Genomic DNA, 27,443 nt, shown 5'->3' on the forward strand with positions numbered 1-27,443 from the left:
AGTAGCCACTAATGTAATCTTGTTTGATGTGGTAACTATCACATGTATAATAATATCAGTACCTCGGCAGGATTTTCATTTAACATAAGTAGCTCTTATGAGAAATGGTTGGAGACCCTGTTTAAAGCAGGGGTCTCCAATCAATCTGTTATACTGGAACCACACTGAATGTGTCATGTAAGACCATGAAAGCACCTTGTCATTATAAACCCTTATCAACATTTGAATGGTACATCGCCTATATTTAATTTTAGAACGTTAGCTAAAATATATGTCGCAAACAACTTTAACTTGTCACATTGCTATCATCTCAACTTTTTATCCAAAGAATCCCAAGATATCTGGAACACCACCAATATGTGAACATGTGTGCACTTCTGCTTACATTAAGCATGGGGCAGGAGTCTTCTTGAAGTTCAAAGCAAGACAATCCTCTTTTCATAATCAGATAATATGTTAAGAGCCCGCTTTTATTCAACTGAAGGGTAGTTTGGTGTTTAGACACTTTTCCTTTCAATATTATAAAAAGGGTATTATGGTCAAGATACACATTTTACCACCAAACTCATGATTAGGCTCCAGATGATACATAACTCAGCGGCCAGATGCCCCAATGGACTCAAGTCACCCAACACATGAGAAACCTCCACTGGCTCTTCGTCCAGAATGATGCCAGTTAAATTTACTGACACACGCCTATAAAACCCTCCACGACCAAGGACAAGAAATACATCACCCACCACCTGAACTTCCACAAACCATCTAGGAACCCTTGCTCCGCCCCCCTCACCCTCGCACAGACCTGGTGCATCGGCCGTAGGCACATTGGAGGTCGCTCCTTCTCCCACCAAGTCCTCCAACGCCCTCCTCCTCCACCTCAGAACATCACCCTTGCTGACGGACTTCAAGAAGAGACTCAAGACCTGGCATTTGGACTAAACCCAGCAACCGAGGGCTTGGAAACCCTCACCTGTGATAAGCCGCGCTTTATGGTACTGCTTGATTGATTGATTATAACTGTTGAAACAATTGGTGCGGAGAGTAGGGTCATTATCTTATCTTTGATACGAAGCTGGAGGTCGAGCACAAACTGAAAGCTATGTACTTTATTCACTGTGGAAATGGGAAGGGGTAAGCCCAGAAAAATCACAATTTATCCACCAAGTATAGTTGTAGTCCGGTTCAGTATTTATTTATGCAAGAAGAGGTTGACACGGTAATAAGAGTTGGAGAAATGTTTCAAGTTCTTGTATGTAATAATACTTTCAGTGCAATGCAGAACCTGTTCACAGGAATATACTTTTTTTAGAGTCCTATAACATTCCTCAAATGGGTACACACTTTGTGCATTCTGAAGCCAATTCTGAGTTAGTGAGAGGCAAATTAAGGTAGATTAAATGATAACTGAAGAATGGAGAGGTGGAATATAACTACTGAAATTCAGGGTGCTGTTTGAGAACACGGGCAAGACTAAACCAACAAAATGGCCTCAAAAGTAGAGTGCCGTTGAGATCCATGAACATCTGTAGGCATTTACTTTTGGCTGCATCACTCAGAAAGCTGAGCCTTTGAGGAGGATCTCCTCAAAATAGAAAGTAAAAATCCCCAAAATGGTAGCATGTTTTCCTTACTAAATTGTTGCACCCTCTAGATTCAATCCTGCTCGTAAATGACATGGCCCTACTAAATACTGCTACACGGACAACATGAGAGAATATGTATCCCAGAGTCCAGAGAAATGTAGGGGGGCTTTTGCCCTCAGAGTGATGCTACAGGACCTGTCATTTCCAAAGAATGTGATAACACACTGGTGATGAATGAACGTTAATGTTTTGCTCAGTAGGCCATAAACCACAGTGTTGTCCATCACCTGCAAAACACCTTACCTGTAAGCTCGGTTGGGGGTTCCCTGAAGAATCCCATTGTTCTCAATCTCTGTTTTCAGCTCGGCCAGTTGTACCGCCAGCTCCTCCTCCAGCTGCTGGATCCGCTCCACAGAGGAGACCTTGTACACATCACTCATATCCTGCATCCTGGGATTTTGCACAAAGAGAACACAAAGTAGGTCTCAGAAAGCAAACACTTTAGACGGTTGAACGAGGGAAAGAAAAGTAGGGTTCCCATTTGAAAGGGATCGAGGAAAAAGTCAACTTATGCAGTATGTAAGATACACCAACGTCAACAAGTAAAATATGATTAACTAACTCACAATTCCATGTGCATGCCTTTTATGTGCCTATTTCATCGTATACAATAGTGATTAAAACTTAGTAAAAATCGTGTTAACATCCATGTAAACTCTACATAAGACTGTTCACAAAATACCTACCTAATTTACCAACATTTTGGTAGTAGTCAATTCCTCCACCAAAATTCTAGTACGAGTAAGTATACCGATTGGGCAGCTCAAAACAGAGAATATAGACAGTGGCCTCTCACTGCCAGTGAAAGTGCCCATCATGGTCGTTTAGCCAGTGAACATGTCATTGTTAATTCCCTAGCCATGGACTATGTCCCTCTTAACCTCTTGAGTGCCCATGACGAGCTGGTCTCGTCATGGGCCGCGGTTGCGCTGTGCCCATGACGAGACCAGCTCGTCATAAACCCCGCCCGCTAATGCAACGGCCGGCACAGGGCGGGGAAAGGGGCGGGCACTCAAGGGGTTAAGCCATGTGCCATTGAACAAATATTTGTGTCGCTCTAAGTCGGATGGGTACGCTCAGACGTCGGTCATATGCACACTGTCACTTGAACAAATATACCTAGCTGATGAGCCTAAACTAGGGCCAACCCGGTCCAGGGTCACTTGTGTTCTGGCTCAGGAAGGATCCAGCCTGGTACTTCTGTTTAACGGTCGTTCATATTTTGCCATTGCCCACCATAGCACACAGAATGGGCAGGGTCTTTGCTTAGGGTGATGTGATACACTTCAAATAAATGCATTCTTGGCTTTGCAGTTGGGTCTGGGGGCGCGGAGTCAGCCCTGTTATCTTTGTAATTTTTTCTGGTTGTGAGTCAAAAACGAAGGACAAACCAGTGACCTTTGATGTGAATGGGAGAGAGAAAGAGACCAAGATACCCATCTAGTGGCAGAGTTTCAAAAAGTCAAACCAGATAACCTGAAATCAATACAGACTTCCCTGCTTGTCCAAATTGTGTAATCCTAGGCATGTATTTTTTTCACAGACCCTCCTTTTTCCTTATTATCACATATGAGCATACTCTTAAATACTTGTGTTCAGAATGTGCTGTACAAACTCCTCTTACATTTCTTTTAATAGACTGAAATGTTGCTTTATCTATAATAATAACCTAGGCCACTTTAGGGTTTACATGAGTACTGACTAAATGTCTTTCTTTGGAGTGATATATTCTGTTGTACTAAGGTTAAACACTTCCACAAATAAAATAAATACACTTTTTTTTTTATTTTAAAGGGATTGTATCATATGTTTACATTATGTTGGTTGCACTAACTCCTAGAGCTAAGCCAGACTCAAGGCTTGGCGTGCCCTATTAATTTTCCTGCAAGCCCTCCTCTATTTGCAATTTAGGCTTAGTACATTACAAATATGAAGCCCTGCCCCCATGCACCGATTTCATAACTCTTCCATTAATGCTTCTTGTAGCAATGATGAAGAAGAGTGCGTGCAGTGAAAATAAATGTAAAACAAGTGTTCCCAAGGCAGGGACTCAATGCCGCTGTGCTGAATGTGGCCGTAGCCATGAGTTCCCAGGGAGAACTATCAGGATACCGTGGGACTGGTAGAGTTATGGCTTCAGCAGGTGTTTGGGGTGTGACACCCCTCAAATGTATTATTGTTTTTTAGTTGGGTCTGGGGGCCGTGATTGGGGTCTGCTTTGTCTCTGTTGGTACTACTCACTTCAATAAGAGTTTTTAACTTGATCATTTTTTTGGGATCGACATCAAATATATATATATATATATATATATATATATATATATATTCACTGAAGAAACCATAGGTCTCACACACATTATAGTTAGGAATTAGCAGTTAAAAAACCTTGCAAATTCACTTAAAAAACCATAGGTTTCACACAGGTTATAGTTAGGTGGACATTTCACTCGTAAAAAACCAATGAAATTCCCCGTTGTAGTTAGTTCAGATAACTATAACTCGCGCACCCGCAATCTACTGCTCATGACGTCACATATTACATCACTCATGACATGGTCAGTGGCATCACTCATGACATCACTGATGACATCATCCTTGTTATAGAGTGGCGGTCGCGCGAGTTATAGTTATCTGAACTAACTATACCGGGGGAATTTCATTGGTTTTTTACGAGTGAAATGTCCACCTAACTATAACCTGTGTGAAACCTACGGTTTTTTAAGTGAATTTGCAAGGTTTTTTAAATGCTAATTCCTAACTGTAACGTGTGTGAAACCTATGTTTTTTTCAGTGAATTTGTACGGTTTTTTAAATGCTAAGTTATGTATTTATTAATATATATATTTTATTTTAAGGTATTTCACCGTGCGCACGCGGTGCGCTTCGCGCAACGTGTGCGCGCGTTGAGCGCACGGTGCGCGCACCGTACGCGCACCACGCGATTTTTATAAAAAAATATAAAATGTTTATTTCACCCTTGGGGGTCCTTCTGTGACCCCCTGACAAAGGCTAGGGGGTCAGGAACTCTCTTCCCTGCCCCCTTTTCACGTTTTCCACCTTTTTTCCCCCTTTCCTTGTCAGTGCGAGAGACAAAATGGCGGCCGACACTTCCTGATTTCGACCGATTCGAATGTTGACTGACATCTAACAACCAATCAAAATTTCGCTGGCGCACAGCACCGTGCGCGCACCGTGCGCGCACTTTGCGCGCGTATAGATAGTTATATGCTTTTAAATGCTATTTTCTCAGGAACTACTGAACAGATTGACACCAGACCTGCAATAGGCACTTCCCTGACCTGAGGACTACCTCTCTGCCAAATTTCAAGTAATTCTGTTCAGCCGTTTGGGCTGTACCTTCGACTAAAGGTCCTATGGAAAAATGCATGGGGAAAACGCGTTTTGGGACCCCCCTTTTTTCTCAGCCCCCGCTTGACGAATCACCCCGAGACTTTCAGGGTAGGAGCTGAGCGGAGCGCCCCGTTAGTTTTGAAAATTTCGCGAAGATTCGTCAACCGGCGCCAAAGTTATTCAAAATAGAATTTTGAGATTTCCTATGGAGACACGGTCCTAACTATAACTATCTATATATAGTGACCAGTTTTACAAAAAAAGTAGTATATCTGCGCCCATAGAAGCACTTCTTGAATGGGTTCAAATTTTCTTCTTTTTGGAATTCACAAACATTTGCAGAAGTGGGCTTGGAAAACTGCACAAGTCTAAAGTTTCCAGGCATACAACTAGCAATGAAACAACCAAAAGGTGATGGGATGAATGCTTGCAAATAGTCTAACCAGCGGTAATCGCTTGGGTTAGCATTCCAACCCACTGTTTTTCACCCACTGTGCCTCTCTATACAGAGGCCCATCTAATGCAAATCAATACTGATCCTATTCCTCATGGAAATATACATCCGGAACCTTGGTCATCTCACCCCTCAAGCTTGCCGCCCACCACTTTTTTAGTTGGGACTTTTGAGATTCACACCTCTGAATCTCACTAAGCTATGCCCCTGACAATGGGACAATGGGTCAGACTACTTCAGCTGTTGCCTCTTTTATACTCTGAGTGAGGGCATTTTTCCAGATCACATGCACACATCTGCCTAAAAAGAAGCTCACTTCAGTGCCAAGGTCAGTAGGCCGATGCTTTACTGTGCCAATGCTTTATTCTTTCCATTCTTTTTTTATTTTTTTATTAAGTCATCCTTATGTGCTTAAACTACATTTCCAGAATACAACTCAAATTTATTAGAACCTTTAATTTGTGCCAAAATATATATTTTCCTGTGCTGTGTATTAAAGCTAAAAATAATGTATATCCCTGTTATGCTAGGAAATGTTAGAACTGGGGGTCTCTAGTTGGCAGAGGTAGGTACCTTTGACCAAATAGGGACCATTGCTTCTAGTCAGGGTAAGGGGGTAAACTTGTAAAATAACCCCTGCTCACCCCCTTGGTAGCTTGGCACGAGCAGACAGGCTTATCTCAGAGGCAGTGTGTAAAGCATTTGTGAACACATACAGTAATACAGTGAAAACACTACAAATGGACATCACACCAGTTTAGAAAAATAAATGATCTTTACTAGACTTAACACAAGACCAAACGACAAAAATCCACAATACTGTAATCAAAAATAGTCTCTAAAGGGTAGGAATAGCTTAGTTCAATGTAGATGGTAAATGCGACACTTTACTCTAAATGTACCTTGGATACGTCACGCAATACAAACAAAAGGGTTGCAGGGAAGGTGATGCGTCGGTTCCTTGCTTTGGGGGAGGTGATGCGTCGGTTCCTTACTGCAGCGCAGGAGAGGTGAAGAGTCGGTTCCTTACCGTAGAGGAGGTGATGTGTCAGTTTCTTACTGTTATCTGGTGTGATGCGACAAGATGGTGCCTCGATGCGATGCAATGATCCGGTGCGATGCGAGAAAATGGTGTCTTGATGCAATGCAACAATGTTGGATGTGATGCGCTCACGCCTGACGGCCGTGCGGCAAACTCTGTAACTTCTGAGCTGCGACACGCTTCTCCGGTGATGAGCCGGCAACCTCTACGGCGGCGACACGCTGCTCCGGTGATGCGACAAGCTTCGTCGATGATGCGACGGTGAACAGCTACAGCGGCAGCATGCTTCTTCGGCGATGCAACGGCAACTGTTGCGGCGGCAACACACTTCTCCTCGTTGCGTCGTGATTCCAGCTCCCAGCGACTCGCAGTCTTCTCAGAAGGCCCAAACAACAGTAGGCACCTCCCTGCAGGCAGAATTCCACAGCAAGGGAATTCAGGGGAGCTGGTGGTGAAGTCTTGTATCCTGAGACTTCAGGCAGGAAGCAAGCTCAGTTCAAGCCCTTGGAGATTCTTCTTCAAGATAGGAAAAGGACACACAAAGTTCCTTTTCTCCTTTCCTTGGTAATAAAGTAACCACTGCATGCCAACCCCACCAGCACAGCACTGGGGCAGTCTCCTCCTTCAGCTTCCTTGGTTCCTCTCCTTGGCAAAGGGTCGTCTTGATTCCCAGAAGTAATCAAACGTCTTGGGGTCTGGGCCCTAGTATTTATACACCAAAATAATTTGTCTCTGAAGGCAGAGAGTGTCTGTACCTAGTCCAAACCAGTTCTGTGCAGTCCTGGAGCAGTTTGTTTACAGGACTTCTTCTTTCCTTTTTTTTTTTTTTAATTTTTTTTTTATTTGTCCAGGTACCAAAAACAATATACACTTTACATTTTACAATCCCATTCGAATAATTTATACCAAATGAATAATATAGTTCTGTAATTAACATACTTGGGTCCTATTAACTGAGCAAAGTATTACAGATTAGAATCCCTCCATCTTTTTAATGGAGCCCACAAATTCTGTCCCTCTTCTCTTCTTTTCCTACCCCAATGAACAAAAAGGGAAGATTCAATATTGTGTATACCCAGAAGTCTTGCCAGCCACATATGAAACACCGGCACTTGTGTGTCTTTCCAGCCCGCGGAGATAAGAATCCGAAGAACCGAAACAGCAATAAAAACAAGGGCTTCTGCTTCTTTATTCAGCCCCAACTTACTGTCCGTTCCCATTATCATAAGAGTAGGGGATAAATTAATCTTAACTCCTAACAGCATCTCCAAAAATTTCTCAATTTCCCCACAAATTACATTTAGTTTCTCACATTGCTGAAACATGTGTACTAAATTTGCTGGTCCTTCCTGACATCTAGGACAGTTATCATTCTCCCTTTTACCCCAAATAAACAATTTCGCTGGCGTAAAATACAAATTAAACAAGGTTTTATATTGTTGGGCTTTCAAATTTGTTGATCGAAACAACCTCATAGCTAACTGAAGTGCTCTGTCAATATCAACATCCGGGTCTCCCAATCTCGATACCCAGGCAGCTTCCATTTTTTCCAAATCATCTGGGATCTCTAACAATAGAAATCTATATACTAATTTAATCTTATTACCTCCTTTTAATAAGTAATCCATCACTTTAATTCTGTTCCCTATAATGATCCTTGATCTTAAAGCCATTATAATACTATGAATTTGGACAAACTTGAACCCTTGATTCCCTGGAATATTGTATTTTTGCTGGATATTCTTGAATTCCATCAAGACCTCCCCTTCAAAAATATCACTTAATGTTTGAATTCCATGATGTTCCCATAGTCTCCCCATACTATCCCCACTCAATTGCGGGAAAACCTTAGAATTCCACAATGGTGAATACCCATTAACTTTTGGTATTGATAGTAATTTTCGAACTTGTTTCCATACTTGCCAAATGCCTTCAAGCGACTTGTATCTCATTTTTTTAAATATCTTCTCTCAGTTTTCCGTAGCAGAAGCCCCAATGCTTCTCTGCCTAGCATAAGTACATAAATAGAGGGGGGATATTGAGTGCCAAATGATGATTCCAAAAGGTTAGTGGCAGGATCAAATAGGATTGCCATCTTAGTCAACAAACACGCCCAATAGTACAATCTAATATTCGGCATTGCTAACCCCCCTTTTTCCCGTGGAAGGGACAAATACTTCATTGATCGTCTTATTTTACCGTATTGCCAGATAAAATTCACGAAAGTTGCTTCTATTGACCTTAATATACTCTCATCTATCGCAAATGGAATAGCACGAAAAAGATATAAAATCTTAGGGAACATAGTCATTTTCACCACATTAACTCTCCCTATTATAGACAGATGTAGGGTATCTATTCTTTTAAGGTCTGCCGTTATTGATTTCAACAGAGGGGCAAAATTTTCTTTTATGATCATATCTATAGCTGAGCTAACCATAACCCCTAAATAGACTGCTGACTCAGTATATCTTATATCCTCTTTTTTAATATTAGCTGGTACAAATTATCTGAGTCTTATCCTCATTCAAACGATAGCCGGATGAGCGGCCAAATTCCTCTGCTATCTCTTTCAGAGCTACTAATGCCCTAATCGGCTCAGATGTAATTATCGCCAGATCGTCCGCATAAGCCAATAATTTGGTCTCCATCTGATTACAGACTATTGGTTTAATATCATTGCAAGCCATAATTCTGCATATCAAAGGATCTATATATAACGCAAAAAGGATAGGTGAGCAGGGGCACCCCTGACGCGTCCCCCTGGAGATATGAATTGATTCTGAGCTTTCACCCATTAGCTGGATTTTAGCCTTAGGATCACAATACATGGCCCTAATAGCTTTAATTATATTAGGGCCGAAGCCCCTTTGGTCCAATATCCCCCATAAATACTTCCACGCAACACGGTCGAAGGCCTTTTCTGCGTCGAGAAGGATCATGGCCATCCTTCCCCCCAAGGCAACCTGCACATCGAACAGAGTGATCGCTCGCCTAATATGATCGGTTGTTCCTCTGCCTGGAATAAATCCGTGCTGCCACGGGGAGACAAGACCGCCAATAATCCTTCCCAACCTTTTAGCCAAAATCTTAGCATAGATCTTATTGTCCGCATTAATGAGGGATATTGGCCGATAGGACCCAGGGTGCTCTTTAGGTTTTCCTTTTTTATGGAAGACAATAATATTTGTCTCATGCCAGGACTCCGGTATTACTCCCGTACACATTATCCCGTTAAATAGATCCAACAATATCAAAGCAATTTCCTTCTGAATGCTTTTATAAACTTCTAGCGGGATACTGTCCGGTCCTGACGCCTTTCCGGCTGCCATCTCCTGTAATGCCTCCAATACCTCATCCAATTCCAGATCCTTGTCTAGCTCTCCTTTATCGGTCATGCTTACCTGAGGCCCACTATCTACAAACTCATGACTTCCGGTCTCTGAATCAATCTCTTCCTTATACAGTGTCTGATAAAAGTTTCTAAAAACTTTTAATATATCACTTGGTTCAGAATAATTCTGATTGCCTTCACATATGTTTGAAATAATATTTTTGGTTTTCCCTTGTCTGATCCGAAGTGCCAATAATCTACCTGCCTGTTCGCCAGTCTCATATAATTTACCTCTATGGGTCTGATATTCACCTGCAGCTTTCTGGGCTACCTGCTTATGAAGTTCTGCTTGTATAATGGAGATCCTCTGTCTAGTCCCCATACCATCTTTTCCCTGGCCAATTTCCCTCATATGCTGTTCTTCTGCTTCTGTTATCTGATTAATTAATCTTAGGTTCTCTGACCGATCTACTTTCCTACGGTTAGCAGAGTAACTAATTGTTTCGCCCCTCAGTGCTGCCTTAAATGAGTCCCAAACATTATTTCTGGATGTGCTAAAACGATTAGCATCAAAATAATCCTGCGTCCATTTTCTTAAGTGTTCAACATAGCTACTATCCGCTAACAATTTCCTTTCAAAGGTCCATCTTGAGAATTTTTTTTTAAAAGCCTCGCATTCATATTCCAAAATCAGGGGGCTATGATCAGACATAGTTTTGGGTAATTTATTAATATTAACTTTATTCAATTCTGTTGCTGATACCAGAAAATAATCCAGTTTTGAATATTTCTTAAAAGGACACGAGAAATAAGTAAAGCCCGGATTATTGGGCTCCTTATTTCCCCATACATCTACCAGCCCATGTGATTTAACCAAGGAACTAATAGCTCGAAATACCCTAGGTTTTCGCCCTAAATAAGGGCCTTTATTTATGAAATCAATATGAATATTAAGATCACCACATACTATAACTGGGCCAGACCAGTTTGCCAATTCTACTTCCAAAAAATCAAATATTTCAGGATCATCCTGGTTAGATCCATAGATCACACAGATTGTGCACCCAATTTCCAATTCTACCAATGCCCATCTCCCTGTTATATCGGCCCTTTGACGTTTTGCCCCTCCCAACGTTGATTTGGCTAAAATTGCCACACCTCTTAGAATAGACGTCTGTGATGAACAGGTCAGCAGATCAAAACCTTTAATATTTATCAAATGTTTTGGCAATCTAATGGCGGCTGCAGCTGTGGTTCCTGGAGATAAGGTTACTCAGGATAAGGAAAAGGAGCATAGTGACTGCTTCTTTTCAGTCTCCGAAGGGCAGAGTGGTCTCAGGATGAACAAAGCTCAATGTCGGGGGACAGTAATCCCGAATTTGACTTGGAGGAGAGCGATTTGGATCCACCCACAATTACCAAAAAATCTAAATCTAAATCAAAGGCAGAAGCTCAAGATCGGGGAAGTGGTAATTTAAAATGGGACTATTCATCCGCCACTCCTATTTCGGAAACAGTAGAAAATACCACAATGCTGGAGGTCATACATCAAGCTATCCTTGCGCATAGGGAAGAAACCTCTCAGGACAGTCGAAAAGCTCAAGCGGCTATGAGAAAGATGCAGGGGGTGGTAAGGAAGCTTTCCAAGGCATTTACCAATATAGGGGAGAGGGTGACGAGCCTAGAGGAGAGAATTGTAGAAACGGAAGCGGAAACGGCTCACACCTCTACTCAAGTTGAGGCTCAGAATGCGCAAATCAGTGATATCCAGTGGAAGCTGGAAGAATTTGAAAACCGACAGAGGAGGAACAATCTCAGGGTGCTGGGGGTTCCCGAGGGGGTGGAAGCTGGAGATGCTAGAGCATATATAATTAAGCTATTTAAATCCACCTTCCCGGAGTTATTAGAATGGAATTGGTCATCTGAAATTCAAAGAGCACACCGCACCCCGATTCGAGCAACGATAGGAGGCGAGGTAAAACCACGAGCAATCTTAGTATTCCTGGGGAATTTTCTCCTGCGACAGACTATCTTGGAAAAAGCTAGACCAGAAGCAAGAAGATCAAATGGGAAGGTTTCTTTCTTTGTCCGTGCAGACTTCTGCCACACAACGGTAGAGAGACGTTGGAGACTGAGGCAGTTAATTAAGCCATTTCAAGAAAGAAATACTCAGTGCTATTTAATTAATCCAGCGCAGCTCAAAGTGATTTATGACGGACAGACAAGATATTTTTCATCTGAGATAAAGGCGAAAGAATTCTTGGACACTCTGGGTAATCCTAAAGGCTGAATATTTTATCTCAGGGGTATTATAGAAGCTCTTCGGATCTACTAGCTGTGAGGGGGGGTACTGGTATGGTATGGTTATATTTGATGATTGGCTTAAGTACCACCCAGCTCGCTAATGCTGTTCACATCACATGCACAGACCTTGGTCTGAGCGCCTCCTGGGGAGTGGGGGTAGGGGTAAGGGGAGGAGAGGGGGTCGAGGTGGAGGTGGGGGGGTGGGGTGAGAGGGTTGGGGTTGGCTGGGGGGAAGGGTAACGAGGTGAAAAAACTTAAAAAAATAATAAGTCCAGGTGCCATTTTCAGGAGCGATATTTTTTGTATTTCTATAACGGTTTGGGTTCTGAATTTTGGTGAAGTCAAAGCAAGATTTAAAAGATAGCAATGGGGAAACTTAAGATATGCACAGTCAATATAGGCGGTTTAAATGATTGGAGGAAAAGGCAGAGATTAGGGCACTTCGTTAGTTTAAATTCTATAGATGTCCTGTGTTTACAGGAGACGCATTTACCCTGGGAAAAAAAACATTTGGACTTCTTCTTTCCTTTGGCAGTGTGGGCCAGGGACATAAGACACACCACAGGAGGTGGAGCCAGCAACTTCACTAAAAGATGTATTTTATCATTCTGAGTTCAGGCCTACTAAACTCGAATTTCTACCAGGTTCCCTGGGTCAGTTAGGATTATAAGATGTTATAATGAAACTGCCTATTCTGGCCTATGGGGACTGGTAGCCTTGCAATAGTGAAAAACAAAAATGGCTGTAATTCACTATTAGGACATGCCACACACACAGGGCATGTCCTACCTTATACTTACAATGCACCCTGCCCTTGGGCCTACCTTAGGGGTGTCTGATATGAAGAAAAGGGAAGGTTTAGGGGCTGGCAAGTGGGTGCACTTGCCAAGTAGACATGGCAGTCACAGACTGCGCACAGGCTCTGCAATGGCAGGCCTGAGACTCACTTTAGAAGCTACTTCTGAGGGTGGCACAACCAGAGCTGCAAGCCCACCAGCAGCATTTGATTTACATGCTCCGGGCACACATGGTGCACTGTACTAGGGTCTGACAAGTAAATCAAATAAACCAATCATGGAGTCACTAATTCAATACAACACTTGCACTGCGGCACTGAATAGCAGTGGCACAGTGCCCAAAGCATCTAGACTAGCAAAACATATAGAAAAAACACAGGAGGCAACAGCAAAAATGGAAAAGGAGACCCATGCCAATGGTGCCAGGTCTAACATGTGTCCCCTCCAGCTGAAATGTGGGGAGAACTACCCTTCCCCTTGGGAGTTCTCTTCACTAAGGCGGAAAAATCTGGACAGACCATCAGCAGTGGCGTGTTCCGTACCAGGGCTGTGTTCCAATGTGAAGTCCATTCCCTGGGAAATGGACCACCTCAACAGCTTTGGATTCTCACCCCTCATTTGCATCAACCATCTGAGTGGCCTGTGGTCTGTCTGAACCCGGAAGTGAGTCCCAAACAAGTATGGTCTCAACTTCTTCAGTGCCCAGACCACAGCAAATGCCTCACGCTCAAGTGCCCTCCACCTCTGTTCCCGTGGATGTAACCTTCTACTAATAACGGCTACAGGTTGGTCTTGGCCCTCCTCATTTATCTGTGAAAGAACAGCCTCCACACCATGCTCTGAAGTGTCTGTACATTAAACTCTTTTGAGAAGTTGGGTGCCAGGAGCACGGGTGCCGTACACATGGCAGTCTTCAGGGCATCAAAAGCTTTCTGACAGGTGTCAGCCCAGTTCACTTTCTGCAATACCAAAGGAAATGATGGACGGAGTGTTGAACATTGCAAGCACTCACCCCCAGTCAACTGATCTGGGTTTAATCCACCACCATTCTTTAGCCCACTCTGCCACCCAAGTTCAGACATGGCCATATGCAAATCAGTCTGACCCTGTGCCTCATGGGAACAGTCCAGCCCGAACTGCCAAGCCATGTCTTCCCTGGACCGGAAACAAGCTTCCTAGGACCGGTTTCTGGCATTTCAGCCGTCTTCAGCCAGGCTTGCTTGAATCCAGTGGCAAAGTGAGCAAGGGACTCACGTCTGAGCATACCCTGCCAACTTATGGCGAACAAAGCAATACCAAAGGAAATGATGGACGGAGTGTTGAACATTGCAAGCACTCACCCCCAGTCAACTGATCTGGGTTTAATCCACCACCATTCTTTAGCCCACTCTGCCACCCCAGTTCAGACATGGCCATATGCAAATCAGTCTGACCCTGTGCCTCATGGGAACAGTCCAGCCCGAACTGCCAAGCCATGTCTTCCCTGGACCGGAAACAAGCTTCCTAGGACCGGTTTCTGGCTTTTCAGCCGTCTTCAGCCAGGCTTGCTTGAATCCAGTGGCAAAGTGAGCAAGGGACTCACGTCTGAGCATACCCTGCCAACTTATGGCGAACAAAGCAATACCAAAGGAAATGATGGACGGAGTGTTGAACATTGCAAGCACTCACCCCCAGTCAACTGATCTGGGTTTAATCCACCACCATTCTTTAGCCCACTCTGCCACCCCAGTTCAGACATGGCCATATGCAAATCAGTCTGACCCTGTGCCTCATGGGAACAGTCCAGCCCGAACTGCCAAGCCATGTCTTCCCTGGACCGGAAACAAGCTTCCTAGGACCGGTTTCTGGCATTTCAGCCGTCTTCAGCCAGGCTTGCTTGAATCCAGTGGCAAAGTGAGCAAGGGACTCACGTCTGAGCATACCCTGCCAACTTATGGCGAACAAAGCAATACCAAAGGAAATGATGGACGGAGTGTTGAACATTGCAAGCACTCACCCCCAGTCAACTGATCTGGGTTTAATCCACCACCATTCTTTAGCCCACTCTGCCACCCCAGTTCAGACATGGCCATATGCAAATCAGTCTGACCCTGTGCCTCATGGGAACAGTCCAGCCCGAACTGCCAAGCCATGTCTTCCCTGGACCGGAAACAAGCTTCCTAGGACCGGTTTCTGGCATTTCAGCCGTCTTCAGCCAGGCTTGCTTGAATCCAGTGGCAAAGTAAGCAAGGGACTCACGTCTGAGCATACCCTGCCAACTTATGGCGAACAAAGCAATACCAAAGGAAATGATGGACGGAGTGTTGAACATTGCAAGCACTCACCCCCAGTCAACTGATCTGGGTTTAATCCACCACCATTCTTTAGCCCACTCTGCCACCCCAGTTCAGACATGGCCATATGCAAATCAGTCTGACCCTGTGCCTCATGGGAACAGTCCAGCCCGAACTGCCAAGCCATGTCTTCCCTGGACCGGAAACTAGCTTCCTAGGACCGGTTTCTGGCATTTCAGCCGTCTTCAGCCAGGCTTGCTTGAATCCAGTGGCAAAGTGAGCAAGGGACTCACGTCTGAGCATACCCTTAGTTCACTTTCTGGGCTGCTTCCTGAAAGTCAGCTCTGTCGAGGGTGCAACAATGCTGCCATACCCCTTGGCAAACCTCCTGTAATACCTAGTGAGTCCTAGAAAGGCTCTCACCTCTGTCTGGGTTTTGGCGGGTTTCCAAGCCAGGATGGTCTCAATCTTGGGCTCTAGGGGGGCCACCTGGCCGCTCCCAACTTGGTGTCCCAAGTACACCACAGAACCCTGCCCGATCTGGCACTTACTTGCCCTGATCATGAGGCCTGCTCTCCGCAGCGCCATCAAAACTTCCCAGAGGTGGTGCAGATGTTCTTCCCAACTGGCGCTGAACTCTGCAATGTCATCCAGGTAGGGGGCACTGAAATCTTCCAGTCCAGCCAACACCTGGTTGACCAACCTCTGAAAGGTGGCAGGGTCATTCTTCATCCCAAAGGGCATAACCCAGAATCGGTAGTGCCCATCTGGTGTGGAGAATGCTGACCTCTCTTGCCCAATCAGTTAAGGTGATCTGCCAGTACCCAGATGTTAGATCAAACGTGCTGAGATACCGGGCAGCCCCTAACTATCAATGTGCTCATCAGCTCTAGGGATGGGGTGCACGTCCATCCTGGTGACTTAATTGAGCCCTCGGTAGTCCACACAGAACCGGAGTTCTGGCGTGGCACCCGGTGCGGCAGCCTTTGGGACCAAGACCATTGGGCTGGCCCAAGGACTCAATCACCCCCAATGCAAGCATCTTTGACACCTCCTCTTCGATGCAAGCTCTCACCCAGGCAGTCACTCTAAGTTTTATGCTTAACAGGAGGACTCTCTCCAGTGTTTACATCATGAACACACCAAACAGTGACACTGGGAACCAGGGCGAACAAATCAAAAAACTGTCCCAACAACTGGCGACAGTCATTCTGCTGTTCAGGGGTCAGGGTGGAAGAGAGGTTTACATCATCCACTGACCCATCTTGCTCTGTTGCAGACAGGTCAGGAAGAGGCTCAATCTCCTCCTCCATTCCAGCATCTGTTGCTAGGAGCATGCCCACTTCGGACCTCTCTAAGTGAGGCTTCAGGCGGTTGACATGTAGGACCCGCAAGGGGTTCCTTGGAGACTGCAAGTCCACCAAGTAGGTGACAGGACTTTTTGCGCTCCACCACCTCAAATGGTCCGGTCCACTTATCCTGGAGCGCACAGGGCTCCACTGGGGCCATGACCCACACTTTCTGACCAGGCTGAAGCTCAACCAGAGTGACATTCTGGTCGTACCACCGCTTCATCTCCTCCTGGCTGGCTTCCAGATTCGCCTCAGCGAGTTGTCTGAATCACCCAGTCTGGTTCCTGAAGGCCAGTATGTAGCTATATACATCCTGGGGAGGTTTCCTGGGAGATTGCTCCCAGCCTTCCTTGACCAAACTCAGAGGTCCTCTTACAGGGTGACCATAGAGCAGTTCAAAGAGGCTGAACCCTAAGGCCTTCTTTGGCACCTCTCTGTAAGCAAATCGAAGGCATGGCAAGAGGACATCCCACTTACGCCACATGGGTTCCTCAAGACCTTCACCTTCACCTATCACGCCTTTGAGGGTCCGGTTGAATCTCTCAACCAGCCCATTACCTTGGGGGTGGTAAGGAGTGGTGAACTTATAAGTTACCCCACACTCCTGCCACAGGGACTTCATATACTTGGAAATGAAGTTTGTATCATGGTCAGACACCACCTCTCTGGGGAACCCCACGCGGAAGAAAATCCCCATCAGTGCACGTCCCACCACGGGGGTCGTCACAGTCCGGAGAGGGATGGCTTCCGGGTGGCATGGTCCACCAAAACCAGGATGAACCTGTTGCCCATGGTTGTCTTGGGATCCAGAGGCCCCACAATATCAATGCCCACCCTTTCAAAGGGGGTGCTGACCACAGGGAATGGCCGGAGAGGAGCCTTTTGCTTCCTCCCACTCTTTCCACTTGTCTGGCAAGTCTGACAGGTCCTGCAATGAGTGTCTGAACTCTTGCACATTTAGGGGCAATAAAAGTGGGTGACAAGCCTTTCAAAGGTCTTGTCCTGCCCCAAATGTCCTGCTAAAGGCACATCATGAGCCAGCCCCAGTAGGAAGGCTCTGAAGTGCTGGGGTACCACCAGCACACGGGCTGACCCAGGCTCAGCAACCTTAGGCTCACTATACAGGAGATCATTCTCCCAGTAGATCCAGTGTGATCCAGACTGATCACCTGTTGCCTGGTTTGCAGCCTGTTGCCGCAAACCCACAAGAGAAGGGCACTTCATCTGCTCCTCGCAGAACTCTTCCCTGGAGGGTCCTCCTTCCTGCTGCCAATGGGTCAGCTCAGGCAGGTCCCCCAGTTCAGCTACCTGTTCCCCTGTAGGTTTCAGGGCATCCCCCTTAAGGTCTGCCTCCTCCTGGACCGTGGGAACTGTGGGGGTGGGTTTCCCGGGCCCTCGGCCTCTTCTCTTTAAGGCAGGCACCTGGGCCACTCTTTCAGGCTCCAGGCCCTGTTGAACACCCTTACTGGCTGTCATGGACTATGTGGTCACACACACCCACTCAGGCAGACCCAATATCTCCAAATGAGCACTTCGTTCCACCTTAGCCCAAGGGGAGCTCTCAAAATCGTTAGTCAACAGGCATGGCTGGCCTCACAGCTCCTTGAAGAGTACCAGAGACCCCCCACCCACTTGAAGGGAACATGAGCCACCTTGCAGTGTCTCTCTGTGTTGTCAGCGGCAACAACTGGGTAAAATGCATTGGGGACCACCTGCTCTTCAGACACCAGGTTACACCTGACAGCTGTCACACTGGCTCCAGTGTATCTAAGAGCCTCCACTCTATGTCCATTGATGGTCACCCACTGCCTGTACTTCTTAGTGTTATCAGGCAGATGGGTCCTGGGGACCACTTCACAGTCTCCTAAAGAGACAAGGGACATCTCTGCGGGACCCCACCCACCTTGGGCACACATCTCCTCCCACAGGGCTACGCTCGCCATCTGCCGGGGTGGTGCACCAGTGGGTGCTGTCTTGTCCCTCTGTGGGCACTGGGGAACATAAAACCTATGGCCCACTTCACCACACTTGAAGCACTTCAGGGGTCCCCTATGAACAGGTTTACCTGTCGGGCCCCTGGCTTCTTCTCAGGGGGAGGCTGGGAATCTTTCCCATGGTTCCATTGGGGATTACTTTGGGGCCTTTTCTGGAACTCCCTCTGTTTGTCTTGTCCCTCCCACTCTTCTCTGGGGAGCCTGTCTACCTTTGGCGGAGTCTCCCACATGACCCTTCTGGACCCGGGTGCTCAACCAGCGGTCCGCCTCCTCAGGAGGCTTCCTAGGGTTAGTCAGCGTGCTATCAATAAAGTGCTGGCATAGCTCTGGATAACAATTATTTGACAAGTGCTCCCATGAAATCAAATTATAGAGTGCTTCAAAATCATTCACTTTGCTACCTTTCACCCAACCATCCAATGCTCTGCCAAAGAAAGAAACATATTCTACCCAAGTGCTAGACTTCAGTTTCGTACAATTCCTAAACCTTTGTCTATAAAGCACAGGGGTTAACCCATATCTGGACATTAAGGCCTCTTTCATGTGTACATAAGAATTCTGCTCTTCAGAAGGCAAATCTAATAAAGTGTCCCGCACATCACTGAGGAACCACCCCCACAACCCCGCTCCCCAAACCTTCTCAAGGACCCGGTGGGAGGACATAGCTACCTCATAGGCCTTGAACCGTGTCCCAATATCTTCATTCTTATGAAACTCAATAACATCCTTGGGAATGAACACTTTTGTTTCTACAGGCACAGATGGTGTGCTGCCACCAGAGGGAGTAAACTCTAAACTCTTGGCTTTCAATTCCAACTCCCTCAACATCCTTACATGTCTAAATGCATCCTCTTTTCCTCCAAAGCTAACTTCTTATTCTCCAACTCCATCTTCCCACCAATCTTGAGCTTGGCTAGCTCCATCCTATGCATCCTATCTCCCATCTCTCTCCCTGTCCTCCAGCTCCTCTGGGGACAGGCCCTATGAAGAAACACTGCTGCCTGGCCTTGAAGGTACTTTCTCTCCTGTCAGGCCCAATGGCCCATCCAGCTGCCCATCTGTATTCTCTGCCTCATCCCTAGGCTCTTCAAGAGGCTCAATAGCATTTCTAGTACCAACCAGGCCCTCAGCGCCTTTTGGAACTCTTCCTTCTTGGCAATGCCTTTCACAGGGATTTTAATTTTTTTACAGAAGGCTTTAAGCTGTGGCACAGTGTAGGTATCAACCCTATCTTCTTCAAACTGTAGATCCATAGATGCGTTGGATGCTGCTTTGCTCATGGTGAAAAACAGTTGGCAGTTCTCTAAAAGCAAAAAGAAGTTCAAAGGAAGCTTCTACCAAAAAGTATGTGGTCGCATTATGGTCTGCACTCTTTAGTAGTATACACCAATCACTGTATATGAGTCACAAATGCAAGTCCAAATCCTCACCTCTGACCACCAATGTTAGAAGTGGGGGTCTCTAGTTGGCAGAGATAGGTACCTTTGACCAAATAGGGACCCTTGCTTCTAGTCAGAGTAAGGGGTACACTTCTAAAATAACCCCTGCTCACCCCCTTGGTAGCTTGGCACAAGCAGACAGGCTTATCTCAGAGGCAGTGTGTAAAGCATTTATGAACACATACAGTAATACAGTGAAAATGATGGAGCGGGTAGTACAAAGTTTTGTATACCCCCCCCCATTTCTGCATGTTCATACTAATTAGAATAATCTATTAATTGTAATAATATTACTGTATTTGGAGTGATAATTAACCAACCCTACTAATGTATGAATTATTTACGTGGGATTTGCATTTTGCATGGCTAAAATAATTTGTAAACAAATATACGTACGCATACTAATGCTAGAAAATTAAAATATTGCATGATATATGTTGCTTTTGTGATGTAATTGTAAGTCGCACCAGATGACATCACTGGGTGAATATAAACGCTTTGAATGTCGCTATTATGCTAGATAATTACAAACACATAGGGGAGTTAGTGAGGGTTTAACATTTTATTAGCCATTTCCATGTTTTAATTATGTTTTATGTTTGTTTCGCTTAAGTTAACCATTTGGGCCTAAGAAAAATGGCTGACCGAGACACACGACGCGACTGCTACCATTTCACGAGGTTTCGGGTGAAGTACGGCTGCGCCACCGCCAGCAACAGTGGCCTCGTCCTGACCCATGCAAGATGTACCCATCAAGGTCATACTGGGAGAGTTGCCAAGACTACTAAACAAAGGACTATCTATAAAAGCGGAACCAGCAAGTGTGATGACCTAACTAAATAGACTATGTGAGAACCTTACCGAATGACCCCAAACCCTCCAATCAGAACTGCTTAAAACTGATTTTTGTTACATTTTGACATTAAAATCATTCTAAAAGATAGTAGAATAGTGAGGTTGTGGGTGATTTGGAGTTGGAGGTCTCGCTGCTATTTCCCTGACGTCATGCTGACAGAGAGGACGGTGACACTGCTGGACAGCTGTTTCCCTGAATCTTTGACAGACTGAATTTGCGCCTGACTTTGATGAATTAAAGATTTTCACGACTTGATTGACTTAGAGGACGACTAATAGCCAGATTAGGTAAATATGATGTTCTGTGGTTTGACTAATGATTTATTAAGTTTTGCAATTAATTAGATAAAAGTATTGATCTACAGACACATGTGTTGGGCTGTTTATTGAAGAGATTTGATTGGGATTGAATATAAAATAGAAGAACTGAATCACTAATTATCCAAATACAACTAATTTGATCCATCGATTAAATGGAGGGAATAGCTTGAGATTCTAAGTTTAATAAAGGTATTCAATGTATATTCATGTAAATTAGGTTCTTTAGGTGAATAGGTATTCCTTTCATGTCAGCGATTGGAAATCTTATCTTTCACATAAAAGCAGATCAGGTTAGTACGAGTGTTGGTGTTATGGGCCCCACCAATGAATGTATTGAGTGAAAGTGCTAGTGTGATGTTTGGTCTGTAACGAAGGGAGGATTTGACATTCCACGCTGCATCAGTTTTTCTGGTAGCAGGATGATGGTTTTTATTGTTTTGGTTTGGTGATTATTGCTTGTACAGTGCTTAATGATCATTGATTATTGATTGGTATTGATTTATGTATTAACACTCTATGTTGAGTCACGTTGAGTTTTATGTTGTTTGCACGGCTTCTGGGATGTAGGAAGTCGGAAGTTTGTAACAGTTCCTTAGTAGAGCAGAGGTAAGCGCTGCTCTCGGGAAAGACGGAATTGTTGTTGCCCTGTAGGTACACAGGGAAAACGTGTAACAATTGAAGTTGCACGACGCATTGTCTGGTTTCGATTCGGTAGCATCGTCGTGTGTTGCCACTAGAAACATTTTTTCTGCATGAGAGGAGTGTGTATGATAGCGAAGGTTACCTGTGAAATTTTGGTCTTAGGTACCAGGAGCCCAAATGGCGCTCTGATAACGCTTATTACAGGAAAGGTAATAGGTGTTCTCTAAGCTTGTTAGAAGGATAAGGTAGAGGGAAGTGCTACTTTATTAACGTATGTTATAATTCTGTAGTAGGACAGACTGTTCGCTGTTCTCAGGAAAGACAGAATTATGTGTGAATGTACTACATTTTCCGTGTGAAAGTTCGTGAATGAAAAGGCATTCGGGTTAATTGCGAAACTCTGGTTTTATTTCTCAGGAGCATTGGGTCTCCAACCAAGTGTCTTAATTCTGGCTAGAAGGGTAAGGTAGAGGGATGTGCTACTTTATCAACGGAAGTAACGATTCCGTAGTAGGGCAGAGATAAGCGCTGCTCTCGGGAAAGACGGAATTCTTGTGAGAAAGGTCTTTTGCTATTCCTTGGTTAGCGAAGCGGACAATGGTGGTGTTTTTTGTGTTGCTACTAACAGATTTGTAAAATTTGAAGCAAAACTTACCGAGTGATTTTTGTAAAGGAGGGGTAGACAGGAGCAGGAGCTGCGGCAGCGGCTGCTGACGTCAGAAAGACCGCACTGGGATTGGCTAGTCAGTTATAAACGAAAACGCTCCCGATTGGTGCGTTCGTGTGAGTTGCACTGGGATTGGAGAATTGTAAAAGTGACATAGACGCTCCGGATTGGTGCGTTAGTGTGAGTCGCGCTACGATTGGTCAGAATAAGCGGTACAGTTGAGAAGAGAGACTAGTGATACACAAAAAGACAGAGAAAATATATTACAATCCAACAGAAAAGGAGAAAAAGTCCTGGTTTGGGAGAGTTAAGAAGTGGTTTAAAAAGGACAAACCGATTGTGACTAGGGAAGGACAATTACTTCCTCCATCGAAAACCCCCGCATCCTTTATGGTTGCGAAATATGGATATCAAACTTGTATTTGGTTAGACAATTAAAGTACACTAAAAATGACGGAGTTCTGGCTTTTCCAGAACATGGTTCCTTTAATTTAGCAGTTCTAAGAAATCTAAGAGAGAAAATGATGAATTTAGAACCGAGACCTAGACCAACACAATTTGAAGCATTGACAGAATGGGAAGAGGAGATGCATGACCGAGAGAGACAGAGGAGTGGCGGAAGGTATAGGTACATGTTTGGTAGATCATACGGACGTGAGAATCATGATGATCGAATGAGAAGGTGGCGGAACGCGTGTATGACTGAAGGTTTGTTTCCTGTAAGAACTGCAGAAGAAAATGGAGGAAGAAAGTGCACAGAAAAGAGACATAATGTGGAATCAAGAGGGTATGGAATGAATGAATCAGAGCATGATGTTCTTGATGACATGTTTTATAAAAATCCACCTCCGTATCGACCAGAACCATAAATCTTAACACCAAGTGCCCCAATGAAAGAAACTTTACGAATCATTAAGTCAGAACCAGTGTCCAAGGATTTAGAGAAAAATAATTCCATTAGAGAGGTAGAAAGGAAGTCAGAAAATAAAATAAATATTGAAAATTCAGCAGAATAAGCAAAGACAACTTTAGAATTAACTGAGAAAATAAGAGAATTGACTAAAAATCTGGAAGCCGTACCAGTTCCAGTGACGATAGACCCAGTGATGCCTATTTTTGATAAACAGAAGGATAGCGAACATTGTTTAACGGTTCCATATAAAAGCAATGAACAGGCTGAGCAGCCAAAACTGAGCCAACATGAAAATCCATGGAGACAGACAATAAGTATGATTGAACCAAATGTTTCAAATAATCAGTTTATAGGCCAAAATTGTGCAGAAAATCGTATAGTGACTGTGGAGTCAATAATAGAAACACAAAAGGATTCGGAACGAGGTAATGTAGAGAAGCCGATAGGATCATCTACAGAAGAATTAAGTGAACGGTTGAGAAGCTTACAGAGAAAAGACAAAGAATCCCAATCAATAGATGTGGCCAAATTACGAATGGTACTGGAAGAGTTAATAGTAGGAACTATCCCCACAGAGAAGCTAAAAACTTACCAGGATGAGGAATTACTATTTTTATGCAAAAGTGTGACATGGAGAGCGAAAAATCTGCATGAACGATTAGAAGAAGTAGCAAATGAAATGGGTATAGATATTGAGAAGGTAAAGACTTTGCAAAAACCATATCGGATAGATTTCAATGAAAAAGATATTGAAAACTTGAACACCACAGGACGGATAGGTCAGATTAAGGAAATAATTATCTTATTGAGAAAATGGGGAGATGTGGATAAATGGAGAAGCAGATGGTATCGAAAACGAGATGATGCCTCAGATAAAACATTCGCAGCATTTCCGGTAAGAGAAAAGGAAAAAATAGTAACAGAATGCCCTATGAGAGAAATTCCAGGAGGAGGATATGTGCATGTTCCATGGACAAGACCGGATATATTGTCCTTTACAAATGATATCCCTCGACTACGCGAAAAGCCTGTCGAGTGGTATAGGCAGGTAGACAGATTTGTGAAATTGTCTAAAGTATTATGGATTGACCTGAATAGTCTGTTTGACATAATAGTACCAGCAGATATATGGACAGAGTGCAAACTTATGATTAATTTGCCAACTCAAGAATACCCTAGGGATCCAAAAACAGGGGCTCCAGACCCCGAGGTAATGAAGAAATACAAACAGGTTATTGTCTTTCTGAAAAACAAGGTTCCACCTAAAGAGACAGATTGGGTGAAAATTGACAGAACACATCAGGAAAGCAAAGAGTCAGTACATGCATATTATGAAAGGCTGATTTTGGCTTTTAAACAGTTTAGTGGAGATGAGAATCTGAGTGAAAAGGATTTAAGTCATTACGTCCAGAAATTAGTGAAATGATAAAACAACATACCGTAGATTGACAAAATAAGAAAATAGATGAAGTATTGAGACATGCCAAATATTTTAGTGACGAGATTGAAGCAAAACAGTGAAAATTAAAAGAAAAGGCTATGTGGGCACAGGTAAAGGTAGCGGAAAGGCAGGAAGCCCAATTAGCGGAACAAGCAAATAATATAGGACCGAGACAAAAGTTCATTCCTGGGAAAGGTAAGGGAAATTTTAATATAGAGGAAGCTAAAAAGAAATTCCCATGTCATAATTGCGGTAGAATAGGACATTGGAAATCCGAGTGTAAATTTCCCCCAAGTACTAACAATGAAAATGCATCATTGAATCCACAGCTGCAGAATGAGGTGAGTGGTCAACCGCAGCGACAGCAGCAGGTTGCAACACAACAGAATCAGGTGCATAAACCGCCTTTACCACAGAGCAAAAACTCTCAGAAATTTAGTCACGAAACGGGATTCTACAATGGGGAACAAGTAAATAAGCTGCCACGCGCTAGCGCTGTTTCGCAGTATTGGCTACAACGCGATGAGAGTGATTCAAAAGAGGGTTATTGACGGTGCCGAAGGGAGGAAGATGAGTGCGTACTTGGCGCAACTCTACAAGTAGACCAGTCAGGCCCATTTGTAGATAGAAAAGTTAATAATGAAAATATTACTTTCCTAGTTGATACTGGTGCTACTCGATCAACTATCAGATCAGCTGATGTTAAGAACCTTCCTCTCTCGGATGAAACGATCCAAGTAGTTGGTGTATTCAACAGGCAGATTAAAACTTACCTTACAGAGCCAGTGAAAGTTAGCATAGGGAAATTTTCTGAAATGCACCGATTTGTCGTGTGCGATACCAGTCCTGTGAATTTATTAGGTAGGGATTTGTTGTGTAAAATGAACTGCACTATATTTTGTACCCCGGATGGGATAGCATTTGAGACCCCGGATGAAGATGTGTTGTATAAAATGACAATGGCAAACAGGGAGAAGGAGGTTACTGAAGCCTATGCTGTATTTAATCCTGATGAGTTACCTAAAGAATTGAAACAGTCTGTAAAAGCAGAAGTTTGGGATTTCACAGGAGAAGATGTGGGATTAATGAGAAATGTAGATCCAGTAAAAATAACAGTAAAAGAAGGAGTAAGTTATCCAAATGTCCCTCAATATAAACTGACACCTGAAATAATTGAAGGAGTAACTCCTGTGATTGAGAAAATGATAAAGCAAGGTATTTTGAGAGAAATAATGAGTAATCCATGTAATTCACCAATCATGGGACTGAAAAAGCCTAATGGGAAGTTCAGGATAGTGCAAGATCTGAGAAAAATAAACAAGATTGTTGCGTCATGCTGTCCCATTGTACCAAATCCATCTGTGATTTTATATCAGATTCCTCATGATGCAGAATGGTATACAGTGATTGATTTGTGCCATGCGTTCTTTTCCATCCCATTGCACCATGACAGCCAGCAAATTTTTGTGTTTCGTTTTGGCGAGCGTATTTTGGCGTGGTGCCGAATTCCACAGGGGTATACAGAAAGCCCCTCAATATTTAATCAGCTATTGAAGAAGTCTTTGGAAAGCTTAAAAATGCCCGGAAATTCAGTGTTAGTTCAGTACATCGACGACCTTCTTGTGGCGTCGTGAAGCATGTGAGCTAGACACTGTAGCCTTACTGAATCATTTGGCAGATGGAGGACTTAAAGTGTCACCATCAAAATTACAATTCTGCAAGAAAAAAGTACAATATCTAGGACACAACATTGAAAAAGGACTGAGGAAGAGAACACTAGACAGAATCAGGATCATAAAAGGAATGAGAGCACCCATGACTCAAAGAGAGGTGAGAATGTTTCTTGGAATGGTTGGATATTGTCGTCAGTGGATTAGCAACTTTTCATTGATCGCAAAACCTTTGGTACGACTGACAAGAAGTGATGTTCGAGACCCCATTGATTTGAGCAAGGAAGAATTGGCAGCTTTTAAACGATTGAGAGATGGGTTGTGTGAAGCACCTGCATTAGGTATGCCTGATTATGAGAAAGAATTTGAGTTGTATTGCAGTGAGAGGAATGAGTGTGCACTCTCTGTTCTAATACAGAAACATGGAAAACTGAGAAGACCAATTGCATATTTTTCATCAATTCTGGACCCAGTAGCTGTAGCCTTACCTGGGTGTTTGAAAGCAGTAGCTGCTACATGTCGGAGTTTGGAACAGAGTGAAGGAATTGTGATGGGATATCCTGTGAAAGTGTTTGTGCCTCATGACGTGGCAATCCTTTAACAAGAAGTCGCACTCAGTACATGACACATAGTCGGCTGACTAAGTATGAAAAAGTCATATTAGGTGCAACAAATGTAAGCCTTGTCAGATGTTTGAATGTGAATCCTTCAACATTACTGCCTGATGCTGAGAATGTGGAAGTCAGAGATGAAGCAGATCATGACTGCGTGGATATACTTGATTTCTGTACAAAACCACGACCTGACATAAAAGATGTACCCTTACCAGAAAGTGATTTCGTCATGTTTGTAGATGGGTCTTGTTTGAGGACAGATGATGGAATGTTAAGTGCAGCATACGTAGTATGCACGGTTGCAGCAGTGATGGAAGCATCCTATCTGAAAGGAGTT

General features: G+C 44.0%; 1 protein-coding gene across 1 annotated transcript in view; it reads right to left on the minus strand.

Moving 5' to 3' along the window:
• LOC146817750 (uncharacterized) overlaps positions 1-27,443 on the minus strand; it is a 746,064-nt gene that overhangs the window by 708,047 nt on the left and 10,574 nt on the right. The window contains exon 2 of the mRNA XM_085609232.1: positions 1,887-2,033. Within this exon, the coding sequence (XP_085465358.1) occupies positions 1,887-2,032 (146 nt within the window). The 5' untranslated portion in view covers position 2,033. The remainder of the gene's footprint in view (positions 1-1,886; positions 2,034-27,443) is intronic.

This window comes from Triturus cristatus, chromosome 6, assembly GCF_964204655.1.
Source record: "Triturus cristatus chromosome 6, aTriCri1.1, whole genome shotgun sequence".
NCBI classification, from domain to species: domain Eukaryota; kingdom Metazoa; phylum Chordata; class Amphibia; order Caudata; family Salamandridae; genus Triturus; species Triturus cristatus.